A 21127-nucleotide genomic window follows, 5' to 3' on the forward strand; every position below is an offset into this window, starting at 1 on the left:
ATAACAAGCCCTCGACATGCAACAAAGAGTCACTCCAAAGCCACTAATAGCGGAGAACAAACGTAGAGATTATGGTAGGGCACGAAACCACCTCAAAGTTATTCTTTCGGATTGATCTATAAAAGAGTTCGTACTAGAATAACACCTTAAGATACAAATCAACCAAAACCCTAATGTCACCTAGATACTCCATTGTCACCTCAAGTATCCGTGGGCATGATTATGCGATATGCGTCACACAATCTCAGATTCATCCAACCAACATAAAAGTACTTCAAAGAGTGCCCCAAAGCTACTACCGGAGAGTCAAGAATGTGTGTCAACCCCTATGCATAGGTTCCCAATGTCACGAAACCCGCAAGTTGATCACCAAGACATACATCAAGTGTTCTCATAAAAGACTCAATCCGATAAGATAACTTCAAAGGGGAAACTCAATTCATCACAAGAGAGTAGAGGGGGAGAAACATCATAAGATCCAACTACAATAGCAAAGCTCGGGATACATCAAGATCGTGCCATAGAGGGAACATGAGAGAGAACACGAGAGAGAGAGATCAAACACATAGCTACTGGTACATACCCTCAGCCCCGAGGGTGAACTACTCCCTCCTCGTCATAGATAGAGCCGAGATGATGAAGATGGCCACCGGTGTTGGGATCCCCCCTCTGGCAGGGTGCCGGGAAGGGCTCTCGACAGGTTTTTGGTGGCTACAGAGGCTTGCGGCGGCGGAACTCCCAATCTATCTTCTGTTCTGGAAGTTTTAGGGTACGTAGGTATATATGGGTGCAAGGGGTACGTCGTGGACCTCCGGGGTGCTCACGAGGCAGGGTGCGCGCCCTAGGGGGTGGGCCCGCCCCCCACCCTCGTGGGCAGCCCGGGACTCCCCTGACGTGCACTCCAAGTCTATCAGGTTGCTTTCCTTCCAAAAATAACTTCTCTAGTTGATTTCGTTCCGTTTTAATTCCGTCTGATATTCCTTTTCCTCGAAACACTGAAATAGGCATAAAACAACAAATCTGGGCTGGGCCTCCGGTTAATAGGTTAGTCCCAAAAATAATATAGAAGTGGATAATAAAGCCCAATATTGCCTAAAATAGTAGATAATATAGCACGGAGCAATCAAAAATTATAGATACGTTGGAGACGTATCAAGCATCCCCAAGCTTAATTCTTGCTCGTCCTCGAGTAGGTAAATGATAAAAAAAAAGAATTTTTTATGCGGAGTGATACTTTGGCATAATTTCAATGTAAATCTTCTTAATTGTAGCATGAATATTCAGATCCGAAAGATTCAAGACAAAAGTTCATATTGACATAAAAGTAATAATACTTCAAGCATACTAATCAAAGCAATCATGTCTTCTCAAAATAACATGGCCAAAGAAAGTTATCCCTACAAAATCATATAGTCTAGCTATGCTCCATCTTCATCACACAAAGTATTTAATCATGCACAACCCCGATGACAAGCCAAGCAATTGTTTCATACTTTAGTAATCTCAAACTCTTTCAACTTTCACGCAATACATGAGTGTGAGCCATGGATATAGCACTATAGGTGGAATAGAATGGTGGTTGTGGAGAATACAAAAAGGAGAAGATAGTCTCACATCAACTAGGCGTATCAACGGGCTATGGAGATTCCCATTAATAGATATCAATGTGAGTGAGTAGGGATTGCCATGCAACGGATGCACTAGAGCTATAAGTATATGAAAGCTCAACAAAAGAAACTAAGTGGGTGTGCATCCAACTTGCTTGCTCACGAAGACCTAGGGAACTTTTGAGGAAGCCCATCATTGGAATATACAAGCCAAGTTCTATAATGAAAAATTCCCACTAGTATATGAAAGTGACAACATATGAGACTATCTATCATGAAGATCATGGTGCTACTTTGAAGCACAAGTGTGGTAAAAGGATAGTAGCATTGTCCCTTCTCTCTTTTTCTCTCTTTTTTTATTTGGGCCTTTTCTTTTTTTATGGCCACTCTCTTTTTTTTATTTTTTTTTATTTCGTCCGGAGTCTCATCCCGACTTATGGGGGAATCATAGTCTCCATCATCCTTTCCTCACTGGGACAATACTCTAATAATAATGATCATCACACTTTTGTTTTTCTTACAACTCAACAATTACAACTCAATACTTAGAACAAAATATGACTCTATATGAATGCCTCCGGTGGGGTACCGGGATATGCTATGAATCAAGAGTGACATGTATGAAAGAATTATGAACGGTGGCTCTGCCACAAATACAATGTCAACTACATGTTCATGCCAAAAGCAATATGACAAAAGTAATGTGTGTCATATGAACGGAACGGTGGAAAGTTGCATGGCAATATATCTTGGAATGGCTATGGAAATGCCATAATAGGTAGGTATGGTGGCTGTTTTGAGGAAGGTATATGGTGCGCGGTATTAGAAAGGCTAGAAATGGTGGAAGGATGAGAGTGCGTATAATACATGGACTCAACATTAATCAAAAGAACTCATGCACTTGTTGCAAAAATTTAGAAGTCATCAAAAACCAAAGCACTACGCGCATGCTCCTAGGGGGATAGATTGGTAGGAAAAGACCATCGCTCGTCCCCGACCGCCACTCATAAGGAAGACAATCAATAAATAAAATTATGCTCCGACTTCATCACAAAGCGGTTCACCATACGTGCATGCTACAGGAATCACAAACTTCAACACAATCATTCTTTAAATTCATAATCACCCAACTAGCATCACTTTGATATTATCACCTCCATATCTCAAAACAATTATCAAGCATCAAACTTATCTTAGTATTCAACGCACTCAAAAGAAAGTTTCACATATCTTGAATACCAAGTATATTAATATTAAGCAATTTACCATGCTATTAACGACTCTCAAAATAATCTAAGTGAAGCATGAGAGATCAATAGTTTGTTTAAAACAAATCTACCACCGTGCTCTAAAAGATCTAAGTGAAGCACTAGAGCAAAAATTATCATGCTCAAAAGATATAAGTGAAGCACATAGAGTATTCTAGCAAATTCCAATTTGTGTGTGGCTCTCTCTCATTAAAGAATTTCAGATCTTGGTATCTTATTCAAATAGCAAGCAAAGCTAAAGAAAACTACATTGCAAGGATAGCACAACTCATGTGAAGAAGCAAAAACTTAGGCTCAACCGATACTAACCGATAGTTGTTGAAGAAGAAAGGTGGGATGCCTACCGGGGCATCCCCAAGCTTAGATGCTTGAGACTTCTTGAAATATTATCTTGGGCTGCCCTGGGCATCCTCAAGCTTTAACTTTTGTGTCTCCTTAATTCCTCTCATATCATGGTTTCTCTTTTTATCAAAAGCTTCATTCACAACAAACTCAACAAGAACTCGTGAGATAGGTTAATATAAACCAATGCAAAACCTTATCATTTTCTACTATAACAAATCACTAAAATTATTATTCAACATTGCATACTAAATGCTCTGTATATTTAATACTCTTATCCTCAAATAGAATCATTAAACAAGCAAACATATGCAAACAATGCAACCATAACAGCAATCTGCCAAAACAGTACAGTCTGTAAAGAATGCAAGAGTATCAATACTTCCCTGACTACAAAAATTATGAACTAAAATTCCCACTGTAATAAATTTATCATAGCTTAATATTCAAAAAGATTAAATGTTATACCATTCTCTGACTTTTCTAGGGAATTTTTTCAACAGCGGTAAACTTTCTGTTTTCAAACAGCAACATGTATACTAGCAAAATAAGCATGGCAAAGGCTATCCTTGACTTTTTTATTGAACCTAAAGATGCAAAACATTAATATAACTAACAGCAAACAAAAACTAACAAAAGAAAATGACGCTCCAAGCAAAACACATATCATGTGGCGAATAAAAATATAGCTCCAAGTAAAGTTACCGATGAACGAAGACGAAAGAGGGGATGCCTTCCGGGGCATCCCCAAGCTTAGGCTCTTGGTTGTCCTTGGATATTACCTTGGGGTGCCTTGGGCATCCCCAAGCTTAGGCTCTTGCCACTCCTTATTCTATAGTCCATCAAATCTTTACCCAAAACTTGAAAACTTCAACCACACAAAACTCAAAACAAAACTCGTAAGCTCCGTTAGTATAAGAAAATAAAACCACCACTTAGGTACTGTAATGAACTCATTCTAAATTTATATTGGTGTAACATCTACTGTATTCTAACTTCTCTATGGTTCATACCCTCCGATACTACTCATAGATTCATCAAAATAAGCAAACAACACATAGAAAACAAAATCTGTCAAAAACAGAAGAGTCTTTAGTAATCTGTATCAAACGTATACTTATGGAACCCCAAAAATTATTAAATAAATTGTTGTACCTGAGTAATTTGTCTACTAATCATCTTCAAAAAGAATCAACCTAAAATCACTCTCCAGTAAAACATGGCAGCTATTCTCGTGAGCGCTAAAGTTTCTGTTTTTCACAGCAAGATCATATAAACTTCACCCAAGTCTTCCCAAAGGTTCTACTTGGCACTTTATTGAAACAAAAGCTATAAAACATAATTAATACAGTAGCATAATCATGTGGACACACAAAAACAGTAAGGATAAATATTGGGTTGTCTCCCAACAAGAGCTTTTCTTTAATGCCTTTTAGCTAGGCATGATGATGACAATGATGCTCACATAAAAGATAAGAATTGAAACATAAAGAGAGCATCATGAAGAATATGACTACCACATTTAAGTCTAAACCACTTCCTATGCATAGGGATTTTATGAGCAAACAACTTATGGGAACAATAATCAACTAGCAAAGGAAGGTAAAACAAGCATAGCTTCAAAACTTGAAGCACATAGAGAGGAAACTTGACATAATTGCAACTCCTACAAGCATATGTTCCTCTCTCATAATAGTTTTTAGTAGCATCATGAATGAATTCAAAAATATAACCATAACCTAAAACATTCTTTTCATGATCTACAAGCATAGAAAATTTACTACTCTCCACATAAGCAAAATTCTTCTCATGAATAGTAGTGGGAGCAAACTCAACAAAATAATTATCATGTGAGGCATAATCCAATTGAAAACTAAAATCATGATGACAAGTTTCATGGTTATCATTATTCTTAATAGAATACAAGTCATCACAATAATTATCATAGATAGCAACTTTGTTCTCATAATCAATTGGGACCTCTTCCGAAATAGTGGAATCATCACTAAATAAAGTTGACACTCTTCCAAATCCACTTTCATGTTCATCACAATAAGATTCAACATCCTCCAAAATAGTGGGATCACTACTTCCTAAAGTTGACACTCTTTCGAACCCACTTTCATCAATATAATCATCATAGGTAGGAGGCATGCTATCATCATAACAACTTTGCATATCAAAACTTGGGGTGCTAAAAATATCATCTTCATTAAACATAGCATCCCCAAGCTTGGGACAAACACTAATTGCAGCAAATATATTCTCAAATATGTCATCCTTATTAAACATAGCTTCCCCAAGCTTGGGCATTTTCATATCATAAGCATAATCACTCTCATCATTAATAGTATGGATAGCACCAATAGTATAGCAATTGTCATATTCCAAGTAAGTACCAAAAAGATTTTCAAGATCATAAGAAGTATCATTATCTTCCCAATCATAATCATGACAACAAGCAATAGGCATAACGAGATCATCATCAAGTGCATCATCTTCCACAATTATTTTTGATTCATTTTCATGAGGCACAACAATAATAGGAGCAACTTTATTTGGGAGAGATACCTTTTTACCTCTCTTCCTTTTTCTTTTCTTCTTCTTCACCACATCATGTGTGGGTTCAATCCTCTTTTTGGAGCTCCTTATTAATGAGATTGGTTGAATAGAAGGCTCCTCCTCGTTACCTGATTCATCATAAGAAATAATAGGAGCATATTGGGAAGTCTCTTAACTTTCATTATTATTCTCTTCATCTTCTATTTGTTTTGTTTTCTTTATGTAATTGGCAATATAAGGATTTTCAATGCAATTCACCGCACAATACATATAAATTTCCTCTACATCAAAACCAAGAAGTTTATAACGGGCAAAATCTGGGAGATAGTTGGTTATACGTTTCATTTATTCATATCCCATAAGCAAACTAAATTCATTATAATGTGCAAGGGAAATCAAGTCATCACAATTTTTGGACACGATTAGATCATGAAACAATTTGCATCGGATAGCTAAATGACCACTTTCATTGCAAAGTCCACAAGTACGGCCAAGATAATTTAAATCTTAAACACAAACATCTAGCCTTTCTTGCAGCAATTTAGTTTCTAAGTACTTATGCCTCTTGCAATATCTATTTTCTCTATTTGGTGTGTCCATGCAAATCCAATCTACTCCACAAAAATCAACATGCTTATAGGAGACATTTTCATCATAACTAGTGCAATCATTATTAGTACTATGGATATTCAAGGAGTTCATACTAACAACATTGCAATCATGCTCATCGTTCAAAGATTTAGTGCCAAACATTTTAATGCATTCTTCTTCTAACACTTTGGCACAATTTTCCTTTCCATCATACTCACGAAAGATATTAAAAAGGTGAAGCGTATGAGACAAACTCAATTCCATTTTTTTGTAGTTTTCTTTTATAAACTAAACTAGTGCTAAAACAAGAAACAAAAAGATTCAATTGCAAGATCTAAACATATACCTTCAAGCACTCACTGCGCCAAAAAAAGAGCTTAGTTGACGGAGTGTGAGTACCCTTTACCTAGCCTCCCCGGCAACGGCGCCAGAAAAGAGCTTGATGTCTACTACACAACCTTCTTCTTGTAGACGTTGTTGGGCCTGCAAGTGCACAGGTTTGTAGGACAGTAGCAAATTTCCCTCAAGTGGATGACCTAAGGTTTATCAATCCATAGGAGGCGTAGGACGAAGATGGTCTCTCTCAAGCAACCCTGCAACCAAATAACAAAGAGTCTCTTGTGTCCCCAACACACCCAATACAATGGTAAATTGTATAGGTGCACTAGTTCGGCGAAGAGATGAAGATACAAGTGCAAAATAGATGGTAGATAAAGGTATTTGTAATCTGAAATAATAAAAACAGCAAGGTAGTGAGCGATAAAAGTGAGCGTAAACGGTATTGCAATGATAGAAAACAAGGCCTAGGGTTCATACTTTCACTAGTGCAAGTTCTCTCAACAATAATAACATAGATAGATCATATAAAAAGCCCTCAACATGCAACAAAGAGTCACTCCAAAGCCACTAATAGCGGAGAGCAAACGTAGAGATTATGGTAGGGCACGAAACCACCTCAAAGTTATTCTTTCGGATCGATCTATAAAAGAGTTCGTACTAGAATAACACCTTAAGACACAAAACAACCAAAACCCTAATGTCACCTAGATACTCCATTGTCACCTCAAGTATCCGTGGGCATGATTATACGATATGCGTCACACAATCTCAGATTCATCCAACCAACATAAAAGTACTTCAAAGAGTGCCCCAAAGCTACTACCGGAGAGTCAAGAACGTGTGCCAACCCCTATGCATAGGTTCCCAATATCACGAAACCCGCAAGTTGATCACCAAGACATACGTCAAGTGTTCTCATAAAAGACTCAATCCGATAAGATAACTTCAAAGGGGAAACTCAATTCATCACAAGAGAGTAGAGGGGGAGAAACATCATAAGATCCAACTACAAAAGCAAAGCTCGGGATACATCAAGATCGTGCCATAGAGGGAACACGAGAGAGAACACGAGAGAGAGAGAGAGAGAGAGATCAAACACATAGCTACTGGTACATACCCTCAGCCCCGAGGGTGAACTACTCCCTCCTCGTCATGGATAGCGTCGGGATGATGAAGATGGCCATCGGTCATGGGATCCCCCCTCCGGCAGGGTGCCAGGAAGGGCTTCCGAGAGGTTTTTGGTGGCTATAGAGGCTTGCGGCGGCAGAACTCGCGATCTATTTTCTGTTCTGGAAGTTTTAGGGTACGTAGGTATATATGGGTGCAAGGGGTACGTCGGTGGACCTCCGGGGTGCTCACGAGGCAAGGGGCGCGCCCCCACCCTTGTGGGCAGCCCGGGACTCCCCTGACGTGCACTCTAAGTCTATCAGGTTGATTTCCTTCCAAAAATAACTTCTCCAGTTGATTTCGTTCCGTTTTGACTCCGTCTGATATTCCTTTTCCTCGAAACACTAAAATAGGCATAAAACAGCAAATCTGGGCTGGGCCTCCGGTTAATAGGTTAGTCCCAAAAATAATATAAAAGTGGATAATAAAGCCCAATATTGCCTAAAACAGTAGATAATATAGCACGGAGCAATCAAAAATTATAGATACGTTGGAGACGTATCATGTCCCAGAGACCATGTGTCTGGATCATGACTGGGACGATATGCATATAACTCAAGAATGGAGATACAAGACATTGACTTCGTTTACGGTTTGTTCTTGAGTATAGGGATCCCGCACTATTAAGAGGGGATCGTTTGATCTAGTTCAAGACTTGCTCAAAACTCACAACTCCTATTCTTTCTCTCCGGACGTTTGGTACTCTACGGACGTCCGATCTCTCTCAGCTGTCCGGACGTCCGGCTCCCTTCGGTCGTCCGGTGTTCCTTTACAGAATGATATTTACAGATTTTTGGAACTCTCCGAACGTCCGACCTCCGGATGTCCGGCAGGTCTCAGACGTCCGACACTTTCACCATAGAACCGTATTTACGGATTTCCGGGGTGTCTTCCGGGCTCCGGATGTCCGGCACGTCTCGGACGTCCGTATCCTGTGCACTTATCCGTGGCTTATATATTTCCAGTGGCCGGACGACCGATAAGTGTCGGACGTCCGGACTCATTTGTGCCACTGGACGTCCCGTGTGGTCCGGATGTCCGACCTGTCATGTGCATTAAAGTGTCCCCAAACAGTCACTTTTACATACCCACTATATATATACCTCTCCCCTCCATGGGATATGGTTGACCATTCACTTTGATCTTGCCAAGAACACTCTTCACTCTCTCTCTCTCTCAATCACCTACATTAAATACTAGATCCCCAAGTGATTTAGGTGTCTTTGAGAGAAGTTCTCCGATCAAGTGATAGATCCACTCCTTCTCTTTCTTTGCACCAAAGGAATTTGTGATTTGAGAAAGTCTTGAGCTTTTCCCCAATGTTCTTATTACTCTTGGAGGTTGGAGACTCCTAGGTGGTAGGAGTCTTTCGGAGAGGAATCAACCTTTGTGATTACCCCCGGAAAGTTTGTAAGGGTTTGAAGATCACCCCAAGGTCTACCATTAGTGGTTGAGAAACGCCTCCGTGGTGTTGTCTCAAAGGGAGAATAGGGTGAGCCTTCGTGGCGTTGGTGTGCCTTCGTGGTAACATCAACCTCTCTAACAGTGACTAGCTTCCCTCCAAGGAAGTGAACATCGGCATACATCCTCGTCTCCCAGAGTTGCGGTTATTCCTAACCCTAACTCTCTACTAGTGGTTACTTGTCTCTTTGCACTTACTTACATCATATTGAGGTTGCTTACTTGTGTGCTTGTGTTACTTGCTTAGTACTTAGTACTCACTTGCAATTGTTAGGCTCACCTTCATATTCCGCATCATTGCCTAAAATTGCTAAGGGATAATTAAAATTTGTATTTGTACCTATTCAACCCCCCCCCCCCTCTAGGTCCATCTCGATCCTTTCAGCAACCATATAAGCATATTTGCTAATGAATTTAAGTTCACCTTTAACTCTAGCCATATAATCACTCAAGCGTCCTATCTCGAAAGCATTATTATTTAATTCTCTACCAACATAAGCACTAAAACTTTCTTGTCTAGCCATAAAGTCATCAAATTCATCTAAGCATGGGCTATGAAATTTAGTAGAGGGAATTTCAACTTTATCATATCTATAGAGAGAATTTACCTTTACTACCTGTGTCGGGTTATCAAGACAATGTGTTTCTTCAACAGGCGGTATATTAAGACCATGTATTTCTTCAATAGGTGGTAAATTCTTAACATCTTCAGCTTTTATACCTTTTTCTTTCATTGATTTCTTTGCCTCTTGCATATCTTCAGGACTGAGAAATAGAACACCTCTCTTCTTAGGAGTGGGTTTTGGAATAGGCTCAGGAGTTGGCTCAATTGGTTCAGGAATTGTCCAATTATTTTCATTAGTGAACATATTATTCAATAGTAATTCAGCTTGGTCGACTGTTCTTTCCCTGAAAACACAACCAGCACAACTATCCAAGTAGTCCTTGGAAGCATTGGTTAGTCCATTATAAAATATATCAAGTATTTCATTTTTCTTAAGAGGATGATCAGGCAAAGCATTAAGTAATCATAGAAGCCTCCCCCAAGCTTGTGGGAGACTCTCTTCTTTGATTTGCACAAAATTATATATTTCCCGCAAGGCAGCTTGTTTCCTATGAGCAGGAAAATATTTAGCGGAGAAGTAATAAATCATATCCTGGGGACTGCGCACACAACCAGGATCAATAGAATTGAACCAAGTCTTAGCATCACCCTTTAATGAGAACGGAAATATCTTAAGGATATAATAATAGCGAGACTTCTCATCAATAGTAAACAAGGTGGCTATATCATTCAACTTGGTAAGATGTGCCACAACAGTTTCAGATTCATGACCATAAAAAGGATCAGATTCAACCAAAGTAATTATTTTAGGATCAACAGAGAATTCATAATCCTTATCAGTAACACAGATAGGTGAAGTAGCAAAAGCAGGGTCAGGTTTCATTCTAGCATTAAGAGATTTGTGCTTCCATTTAGCTAATAACCTTTTAAGATCATATCTATCTTTGCAAGCAAAAATAGCTCTAGCAGCTTCCTCATCCATAACATAACCCTCAGGAACAACAGGTAATTCATAATCAGGGGGAGAACTTTCATCATCACTATCATCAATAATAGCATCTTCAATAATTTCATTCTCTCTAACCCTAGCAAGTTGTTCATCAAGAAATTCAACTAATGGCAAAGTAGTATCACGCACAGAAGTAGTTTCATCATAAGTATCATGCATAGCAAAAGTGGCATCATCAATAACATGCGATATATCAAAATTCATGGCAGTAGCAGGTTTAGGTGTCGCAAGCTTACTCAAAATAGAAGGAGAATCTAGTGCAGAGCTAGATGGCAGTTCCTTACCTCCCCTCGTAGTTGAGGGAAAAATCTTGGTTCTTTCGTCTTTCAAGTTCCTCATAGTGATCAACAGATATAAATCCCAAGTGACTCAAAGAATAGAGCTATGCTCCTCAGCAACGGCGCCAAAAATTAGTCTTGATAACCCACAAGTGTAGGGGATCGCAACAGCTTTCGAGGGTAGAGTATTCAACCCAAATTTATTGATTCGACACAAGGGGAGCCAAAGGATATTATTGAGTATTAGCAGTTGAGTTGTCAATTCAACCACACCTGGATAACTTAGTATCTGCAGCAAAGTATTTAGTAGCAAAGTGGTATGATAATAAAGGTAACAGTGGCAAAAGTAAAGATAATAGTTTTCTAGTAATTGTAACAGTAGCAACGGAAAAGTAAATAGCAAAACACAAGATGTGAAAAGCTCGTAGGCATTGGATCAGTGATGGATAATTATGTCGGATGCGATTCCTCATGTAATATCTATAACATAGGGTGACACAGAACTAGCTCCAGCTCATCAATGTAATGTAGGCATGTATTCCGAATATAGTCATACGTGCTTATGGAAAGGAACTTGCATGACATCTTTTGTCCTACCCTCCTGTGGCAGCGGAGTCCTAGTGGAAACTAAGGGATATTAAGGCCTCCTTTTAATAGAGAACCGGAACAAAGCATTAGCACATAGTGAATACATGAACTCCTCAAACTACGGTCATCACCGAGAAGTATCCCGATTATTGTCACTTCGGGGTTGTCGGATCAAGACACATAATAGGTGACTATAGACTTGCAAGATAGGATCAAGAACACACATATATTCATGAAAACATAATAGGTTCATATCTGAAATCATGGCACTCGGGCCCTAGTGACAAGCATTAAGCATAGCAAAGTCATAGCAACATCAATCTCAGAACATAGTGGATACTAGGGATCAAACCCTAACAAAACTAACTTGTTTACATGGTAAATCTCATCCAACCCATCACCGTCCAGCAAGCCTACGATGGAATTACTCACGCAAGGCGGTGAGCATCATGAAATTGGTGATAGAGGATGGTTGATGATGACGACGGCGATGAATCCCCCTCTCCGGAGTCCCGAACAGACTCCAGATCAGCCCTCCCGAGAGAGATTAGGGCTTGGCGGCGCCTCCGTATAGTAAAACGCAATGAAACTTTCTCTCTGATTTTTTTTCTCCGCGAAATAGAATATATGGAGTTGGAGTTGAGGTCGGTGGAGCGTTAGGGGGCCCACGAGACAGGGGGGCGCGCCAAGGGGGGAGGGCGCGCCCCCCACCCTTGTGGATAGGGTGTGGGCCCCCTGGTCTTGATTCTTTCACCAGTATTTTTTATATTTCCCAAAACTTATCTCCGTGGATTTTCAGGTCATTCCGAGAACTTTTGTTTTCTACACATAAAACAACATCATGGCAGTTCTGCTGAAAACAGTGTCATTTCGGGTTAGTTTCATTCAAATCTAGAGTCCAAAACAAGGGCAAAAGTGTTTGGAAAAGTAGATACGTTGGAGACGTATCATGGAGTAATAGTAGAAAATGCAGGCAGGAGTCGGTTTACTAATCTTGGACGTGATGCCTATATACATGATCATTCCCTTGGATATCCTCATAATTATTTTCTCTTCTATCAATTGACCAACAGTAATTTGCTTACCCATTGTATGCTATTTTCTCGAGAGAAGCCACTAGTGAAATCTACAGGCTCCGGGTCTATTTCCTATCATATTATTTTCAGATCTATTATTCCAAAAACCCAAAAATACCTTGCTGCACTTTTTCTTTGCTTATTTTATTTTGTGTTTTTGCTAGGTCTATTTGTCTAGTCTCATACAATTTTATCTATCTCAATACCGGGGAGGGATTGACAACCCCTCTTACGCGTTGGGTTGCGACTATTTGTTACTTGTGTGCAGGTACCGTTTACATAGTGTTGCTTGGTTCTCCTACTGGATTGATAACCTTGGTTTCATAACTGAGGGAAATACTTACCGTTGTTGTGTTGCATCATCCTCTCCTCTTCGGGGAAATACCAACGCAGATACAAGCAATGAGGAAGAATTTCTAGCGCCGTTGCCGGGGAGACATCATCAACATCTATCAGGTACCCAATCACAAACCTCATCTCCTTGCAATTTACTTTATTTGCCATTTGCCTCGCGTTTTCATCTCCCCCACTTCTAAAATGTTTTTGCAAAAGCACAAAAATATTGCCTTTTTATTTACGTTCTTTTGGTTTGCCTTTTTCTCGTTCGATCTTTTGTCTGCTTGAGATCTTGCTTGTCTACTTTATCGTTATGGCTAGTTCTTCCTCCATTACGTGTACCCCCGAGAATGAAGTTCTCAATTTTAAGCAAAGGGGAGGAGAGAATTTAAAGGATGCTTGGTATAGGATTTGCAGTGCTCATAATAGATCTACTTGTAAGCAATCCACTACTATTCTCCGTCGCAACTTTTATGTGGGCATTACTACTTGGTATAGATTTGTTCTTGATACTATCACTGGAGGGAATTTCTTGATATGCCCTACCTTGGATGCTTTTAATGCTATGGGAAATTTAGTGGGATCGCCACCTATTGCTATCAATGAAACGATTTTAACTCTTGAGCATGTTATGCAAATGCTAGATGCTATTGAAAAGAAAATGCTCACTGAAGAACATATTGAAAATTTGGATAAAAGGATCCATAACCTTGCTAATAAAATTGGGTCAAAAGCGGGAGATGCTCTTAAACTATTAAAAGAAAAAGGACCTGTAGTTGACAAAAGGGTAGAAGAGAGCCCCGCTCAGATTGATAAGTCGGAAGAGGTTTTTAGTAACTTGAGTTCAGCTTTTTCTTCCATTAAAACTATTGAAAAGACTCCAACCAATAAGAATTACAAATCTACACATGCTCCTAAGAATAAGGGTACCACTTCTAGTAGCAAAAATGAAGGTCTTAAAATGATTAGGGTTCACCCAAATTTTGTAGATTTGATAAGGAACCAATCTATAAAAATATGTTTCTTGACTTTGTTCCTAAAAGCGTGATTATCAAAAATCTATATGCTAGAACACCTAACGATTATGGTTGTCAGATTGAGGAGTTGGAAACCAAAGATGATAATACTTGAAATCTATGCATTATGCCTAGCTAGGGGCACAAAACAATAGCGCTTGTTGGAAGGCAACCCAATGAGAATGATAGCCCTAACAAAACTAATCGATTACATGATAAATCTCATCCAACCCATCACCGTCCAGCAAGCCTACAAAGGAATTACTCACTCTCGACGGTGAGCATCATGAAATTGGTGATGGAGGAAGGTTGATGATGATGACGGCGTCGAATCCCCCTCTCCGGAGCCCAGGACGGACTCCAGATCATCCCTCCCGTTGAAGAACAGGAGGTGGCGGCGGCTTCCTTCTCTCTGTTTTTTTGGCGAATAGGTACTTATGGAGTTGGAGTTAGGGTTACTGGAGGTCCTAGGGGGTGGGCGCGCCCCCTGAGCTTGTGGCTCCTAGGTGGCCCCCCTCTTGTATATTTTTCCACCAGTATTTTTTATATTATTCCATAAAAATTCTTCATAAATTTTCAGGTCAATCCGAGAATTTTGATTTATGCACAAAAACCAACACCATGGCAATTTTGCTGAAAACAACGTCAGTCTGGGTTAGTTTCACTCAAATCATGCAAATTAGAGTGCAAAACAAGAGCAAAAGTTTTTAGAAGAGTAGATACGATGAAGACGTGTCAAAGACCAAGACATAGGGTTTTACCTTCTTAAAGAGGGCCCAAACCTGGGTAAAAGCATTGTGTCCCCCAGACTCTTGTTACACATCAATCCGATCTCACAGCTCGGGCCCCCTACCCGAGGACTGCCGGTTTTGACATCGACACATACCACCATTAGGGAATTACACCACAACGTAATATCAAAATATTAAACTAGATTCAATTTCACAAGATGACTAGCAATAAGGTTTATCCCATGTCCTCAAGAACGTAACGGAGTACTCACGCCAAAAAAAGACATAGGCAACAATTTTGATAGAGAAAACATAGGAAACGATCATCGTTGTCGATCATTAGTAAATGTAATAGGAACGTATTCACTTCCAAGTAATTCACAAAAGACATCCTTCAAACTTGTTCATAGATTGTTGCACGCTATTTTTTGGCTTATATTTTAGATTTGATTTGTTCGTTCACATCTGATTCATTTATATTGTTCAAATATATGCATTCTTGATTATCTCTACCTAATAATAAAGCACGGATTGCTTCTACCCGTCTGTCCGTAGCACCTTTTTGCAAAAAAAACTGTGTTTTTTTAAATCAACCCGCAATCCGGACTTAAGTCACACTCAAACCGTTATTTTACATTTTTAAGAAACCCCCTGACATTTTAGGTAATTCATCTGCGGATCATATTTAAGTCAAACAAATGATTTTCTAAATCATCCATATCTTTTAGACCGTAACTCCGATTTTTAACATGTTATATATAAAATTTGATTAACATTGGAATCTGAATATGATGTTAATTTTACCTGTTAAATATTTTTTTAAATATTATTTTGGAAGCAAACTTATAATCTATAGCGTACGATCCATTTTTCTTTCGTATCGGCGGCGATCCGGATTGCAAATAAACACCCACTATAACCATATAGAAAAAAGAAAACATCGATAACTACACATGCATACCTCTGGAAAACGTCGTAGAGGAAAACAACAGATTCTCAGAGAGAGAGAGAGAGAGAGAGAGAGAGAGAGAGAGAGAGAGAGAGAGAGAGAGAGAGAGAGAGAGAGAGAGAGAGAGACGCCTTAGAATTAACCACATTCAAACACGTTTTGATTTGTGTGAACACTGAAGCCATCGCCGGCGAGGGTGAGAAGGAGGATAAGCTGCAACACAAATATGATGCCTCGTTAAAATAAAGGAGATGTACTATTGTGGTCTTCACTCTTCAGTGATGATTGTCGGGTTAAGAGTGTGTGTTATTTATTTTTCCCTGTTGTAACGCACGGGCTCTTTTGCTAGTTCATGCTAATGTTCCTTTGGGGATGATTTATATGGCAGACATTTGTTAGACATGCTGCCTACAGTGTTGCTTAACTTCTTAGTTGCAGTTTTAAATACTTCACTTAACTTTCGTGCTGCAGTGGATCTCTATGCCAAGGACGCAACGGGTCATCTACTTGTTCTCCCCATCAAAGAGGTAACCGTCAGTGGCGATGATATTTCTGAAGATAACTTTTTATTTGTATATTTCTTCTCAACAATATATTGTATATAGCAGATGAAACTAAGCTGCTGTGTATTGTGTATGTGTCGATCCCTAGTCCCTACACCTTGATGTCTATAGTGTGCTCCACCGCAGACGACGACGCGTCCACCGTCAAAGTGCGCACGGCGGGCGAGCCAAGCGACGGGTGAGTCACCGTGAAGCTGTACTCGCCGTGGACGAGGTCCAGCTCGGTCACGCCGTTGGCGTCCATGGTGGCGCCCTCCGGGTGTGCCCTCCATTCAGCGATGAGCTTGTCGACGCGGTCGCCGGCGGGGAGATTGTTGAAGTTGTTGTCCGTGAGGCACATGACCCAACAGCCCTGCGCGTGCCAGGCCGCCCACATCACCATGCCCTCCACGTTGGGGTGCCCGTAGCCTTCCCTCAGCACCTCCTCCAGGTAGACCGGCACGTAGGGGGCGCCCTTCGGGCCGACGTCGACCTCGGTGAGCCAGATGGGGATCCGGAGCTGCGCGAGCATGTCCAGCGTCGCCCTCATGTAAGGGATGTTGGGCGTGCCGAAGTGGCTCTCGAGGCCGACGGCGAGCTTGATGCCGCGGTTGCCGGGGTAGGAGCGTATCTGCTTCAACTTGGCGACGTACTTGCTGGGCATGGCAGCCACGTCCAAGGGCTCCTCCAGCGTGCCGAACTCGTTCATGAACAGCCTCGCCGTCCGGTCGATCCGCGCCACCCGCTGGTACACCTCGGACGACGCGTTGCGGCCGAGCCTGCTCTCGAAGAATTGCCCGTGGAGGTTCTCGTTCACCACGTCCCAGGCGATGACCTTGCCGGCGTACCGCGACACCACGGAGCTGATGCGCTTCTGCATGGCCGCCTTCAGCCGCTGCGTGTCCAGCGGCTTCACCCACGACACCTGCGTGTCGTTGGTGTCCCAGAGCACGTTGTGGCCGCGCACCGCGATGCCGTGCTTCTCGGCGAGCCGCAGCATGGCGTCCGCGATGGTGTAGTCCTCGTGGTTCTCCATCCACTCCGTGCTGTACCACTTCATCTCGTTCTCGAAGCTGGCCACGGTGAACCGGGACGTGAACCACTGCTCGTAGGCCGGGATGTCGAGGATCTCCTTGGTCATGGCGTTGCCGAACGGGAAGCCGGGCCGGAGGAGCTTGACGCTCAGGTTGGCGTTCGGCAGTGGGACGCCGTCAGCGGCCCGGGCGACCACCTTGACGGCGCTCCGGCGGGCCTGGCCGGCCGACAGACGGCGGTGCTCTTCCCACTCGGGGAAGGAGAAGGGCTGCAGAGACACGCTGTCCACCCAGATGTCCACCCTACCATCGGCCTGTACATGCAAACTTAGTTAGAGATACTAATTCCTTGGTTGGCGTTGAACAATTCCTGTGTAATCAATCTACCCACCTCGAAGAAGAGCTCGCCTGGGCCGGAAGAAAAGGCGGTCATGCCGCCCTTGAGCATGCTCCAACAGCCGGACCTGGCGACGGTGGCTCCACCGGCGATGAAGGCGCCGTTGGGAGCCTTGAAGACGGCTCTCACCACCGCCGCGCCGGACGAAACCTGCAACCATGCTGTGCATGGAGCCATATATATACGGGCACATGAGCAACAAGAAAATAGTACAGTACTATCACAAGATCACAAGTAAATGACGATGGTGCAGTACGTATGCTTGAGTTTACCAGAGAGGGAGTAGTGGTGGTCGCTTTCCATCTGGATCTTCTGGTAGACGCTGCGCGACGGCTGGCCATTGTTGCTCGCCGACGCCAACGCGAAGTTGTTGCCGGACGGCGAGCTGCTCACGTTGGCCGTCACGCCCCACGGCACCGACCAGCCCGTCAGGCCGCTGTTGAACTCGCTGTTCTCAATGATGCCGCCTTTGTACAGGGCTCGTATCGGGCTGCCCAAGCACTGGATAACAAGATGAAAACAACATTCTTTAGTTGCAAGATAAGAAGAAGGAACACTAATCCAACAATATATCTGATCCAGTAATTGGCAGAAAAATTAAAGGTACTACTTGCCTTAATGCTCGCGGTATAATCATAGGGAACCGACTGGACCATCCACCCTACAATGTGCAAGGGGGAAACAGAGATGCGTCACGCCATTAGAATATCTTACAATGTGCAATCGGTGAAAACTTGAAACATATAGTACAACAAACCGCAAGGAACTTCCCTGGTGTTGGAAATACAAACTGGGGTAAAATGAACTTGGGAAAACTAACCTTCAAACAGGGAAATGCAGAGCAAAAAAATGAGCAATTTCCCCATGGTAACCACCAGTGTGTGTCGCTTCTTGTTTTCTTTTTTCTTTTTTTTCAGGGATATGCCACTTCTACTTGACGGAGAGAGGTGAATATGTCCGGTGAATATATAGGCATAGGGTAATTAATTCGTGCTTGATAATGCCAAGGCGGTGTGTTGCTAATTGTTTCAATCTTTGACTCAAGTCAGCTCGAACGAAAAATAAAACAAATCTTTGGCTCAACCGGAAGACAAGGCAAGAGGATGCATTATGTGCGGATGCATTAAAATCGTGCTACTTATGGCTTGTTTCATTTTTTTCAGGGAAAAGGGAGTTTTATTCCATATTTACAATCCAGATGCAGTAATTGCTCTATACAAGGAGGTCCTTCACCAAGCCGCGTGGCCGGTCATTGACTTTATAATGCCAAACAATCTGCTATCCTATTTTGCTCTAATCTTCCTGATAAGCATGTGGGCTTTAATCTTCGCAACTAAGTCCCCATACGCCGACCTGCTTAGTCTAGAATCGGAAAGACTTGACGATGCTTCAGAAGATCAAGTCCTTATCTTTTTTATCCCCACTAAAAAACCATATGTTTTGCTATAATGCAAATACTTGCATACATGCAAATGATTAGTGTATACCAAAATTAAGGCAATACTAATAGATATTGTGAATTTTTGTCATATAATAAATAAATAAAAGTTTGGTAGCTAATCAACCGGACATCCAACTTTGGGGAATCCTAAATACCCAATCAATTCTGCATTCTCATATTCTTAGGGCACTGTCAATTCATACCAACGTGATACATGTGGTAAGCAATCCAAACAATTCAAAAAAATGCACTCTCAATTCAATGTATCTTAATCTTGGAACATGCTACAATCACAAACCCCCGACACATGGATCACCACATCACAAACGTACCCAAAAAACAATACATAGACCAACACATCGGACAGCACCAATCGACGGTGCATTCATCAAGCAGTCGTGGATGCCTTCCTAATATCGACGTTGCATCCATCAAACAGCTGCAGACGCCATCCTAATACCGCCATTCTTCTTGCTTTTGATTCTAAAATACTTCTCCTTCAGGCTGCGGATCAGCCAGCGTGCCTCTTCTCAATTGCCCTCACGGTTAGGAGCCAAACAGTTGTCTTGCCAAATTTAGGGCTAGCGGCCTCCAAGCTGGCAATAAAGTTGCAAAGCTTTAATGCGGATAGTACCTTGCGAGTAGGTGCAAATGCACTGGATGAAATGACCTCGTGAACCTCTGAACCAGCTACACAATGGACTCCAGCGAGAGAAACACAACAGAATCCATACCTGCATGCTCCATGAAGGCGAGAGGTTGGTTGGGTTCCAACAATGGTGGTGTGGGCGATGAGGCCTCAAGCGAGACTGCCCCTAGATTCACCATCAAAAGAGGCACAACAAGCACCCCACATAGTTGTTGAAGTTCTAACGTGGTTTGAGAAACCGTAGCCACGATGACAGCCTCCCTTCCAGAGGCAGACATCACAAAGGAGGGCGACTTCAAGGCCTGGCACAAGGTGAGAAACAACCATAGAGGTATGTTTTACCCTCACTCGCGGAACCAACACAAAGCTAGGCCAGCAGAGGCACAATTGATAGCATGCTAAGAAGAGCCTCCGTTGTCACCAAAATCCTCCCAACTCTCGCTAGGCAGCCTTGCAGCTCAGCTAGCTCCAGGAGCATGGTCTGCGGCAGTACATCTACCGAGGTTGCAACGTTGGCGGGTAAAGGTGTTGTGGGAAGCAGTGGGGCAACACATCGGAGCGGCATATTCAGGTTGATGAAGGGCTTTGCACGGCCAAATCGGATGTTGTCGCCGTGTCATAGGTAGCTTGTGCACTGGATTGCATGAGTAGGCTCAACAACCTTTTGAGAGGCACCAAAAGCATCGGCGCCTCATCCATGCCGGAGGAGCTAGCTATGCGTTGGAAGTGGGACGGTGGAAGGCCGGTGAAGGAGGTGAGCCACAACGCCTTACCTTGGCGACGTGCTAGTCCCCAATAGTTCAACACAAGTAAGTAGCAGGCTCCATGTTTCGGCGACACACCCACACCCTCCACCCTAATCCGGGCGAACATGTCGCATCCAGCAACGGCGCGTGACAAACTTGCGAGGACGGCCAGTGCAGAGGTGGCAGCAACGTTCAAGGAGTGGTGAGCGTTGTGGCCGGGGCGGTCCTCGCTGGGGGAGGCTGGACGTGGGGTCCACATGGATGGTCGGGCATAGAAGGTGGTGGGGACCCAAGCACCTTGTCAATCTGGTCAAGGGCATGTCTGGGAATTAATAGGCTAATCGACAAGTTAATTGGCCATTTAATCACTTAATCGGATGATTTATCAGTTTATTGGCAACTTGGTGATCCTACGAGTAGAGATTAATTGGTA

At 42.2% G+C, this 21127-nt stretch overlaps 1 protein-coding gene across 1 annotated transcript; it reads right to left on the reverse strand.

Moving 5' to 3' along the window:
- Nucleotides 1-16539: 16539 nt before the first annotated feature.
- On the reverse strand, nucleotides 16540-18724 carry LOC123088662 (endo-1,4-beta-xylanase 5-like). The gene is made up of 5 exons (XM_044510898.1): nucleotides 18679-18724; nucleotides 18473-18519; nucleotides 18131-18359; nucleotides 17853-18019; nucleotides 16540-17775 (listed from the first exon to the last, which is right to left on the reverse strand). Exons 1-5 carry the CDS (start codon nucleotides 18722-18724, stop codon nucleotides 16540-16542), a joined length of 1725 nt encoding a protein of 574 aa, XP_044366833.1.
- Between the last annotated feature and the right edge of the window lie 2403 nt (nucleotides 18725-21127).

The sequence above is a fragment of the Triticum aestivum genome, chromosome 1B (genome assembly GCF_018294505.1).
Source record: "Triticum aestivum cultivar Chinese Spring chromosome 1B, IWGSC CS RefSeq v2.1, whole genome shotgun sequence".
Classification (NCBI taxonomy): domain Eukaryota; kingdom Viridiplantae; phylum Streptophyta; class Magnoliopsida; order Poales; family Poaceae; genus Triticum; species Triticum aestivum.

Bases quoted from the DNA above. Each gene is read 5' to 3' on its own strand.
- LOC123088662 (XM_044510898.1), bottom strand. From the start codon at position 18,724: ATGGGGAAATTGCTCATTTTTTTGCTCTGCATTTCCCTGTTTGAAG. The intron at 18,360-18,472 runs GCAAGTAGTACC...CTTGTTATCCAG, and splicing joins ATTATACCGCGAGCATTAAG to TGCTTGGGCAGCCCGATACG. The intron at 18,020-18,130 runs GTAAACTCAAGC...CTCCATGCACAG, and splicing joins CCACCACTACTCCCTCTCTG to CATGGTTGCAGGTTTCGTCC.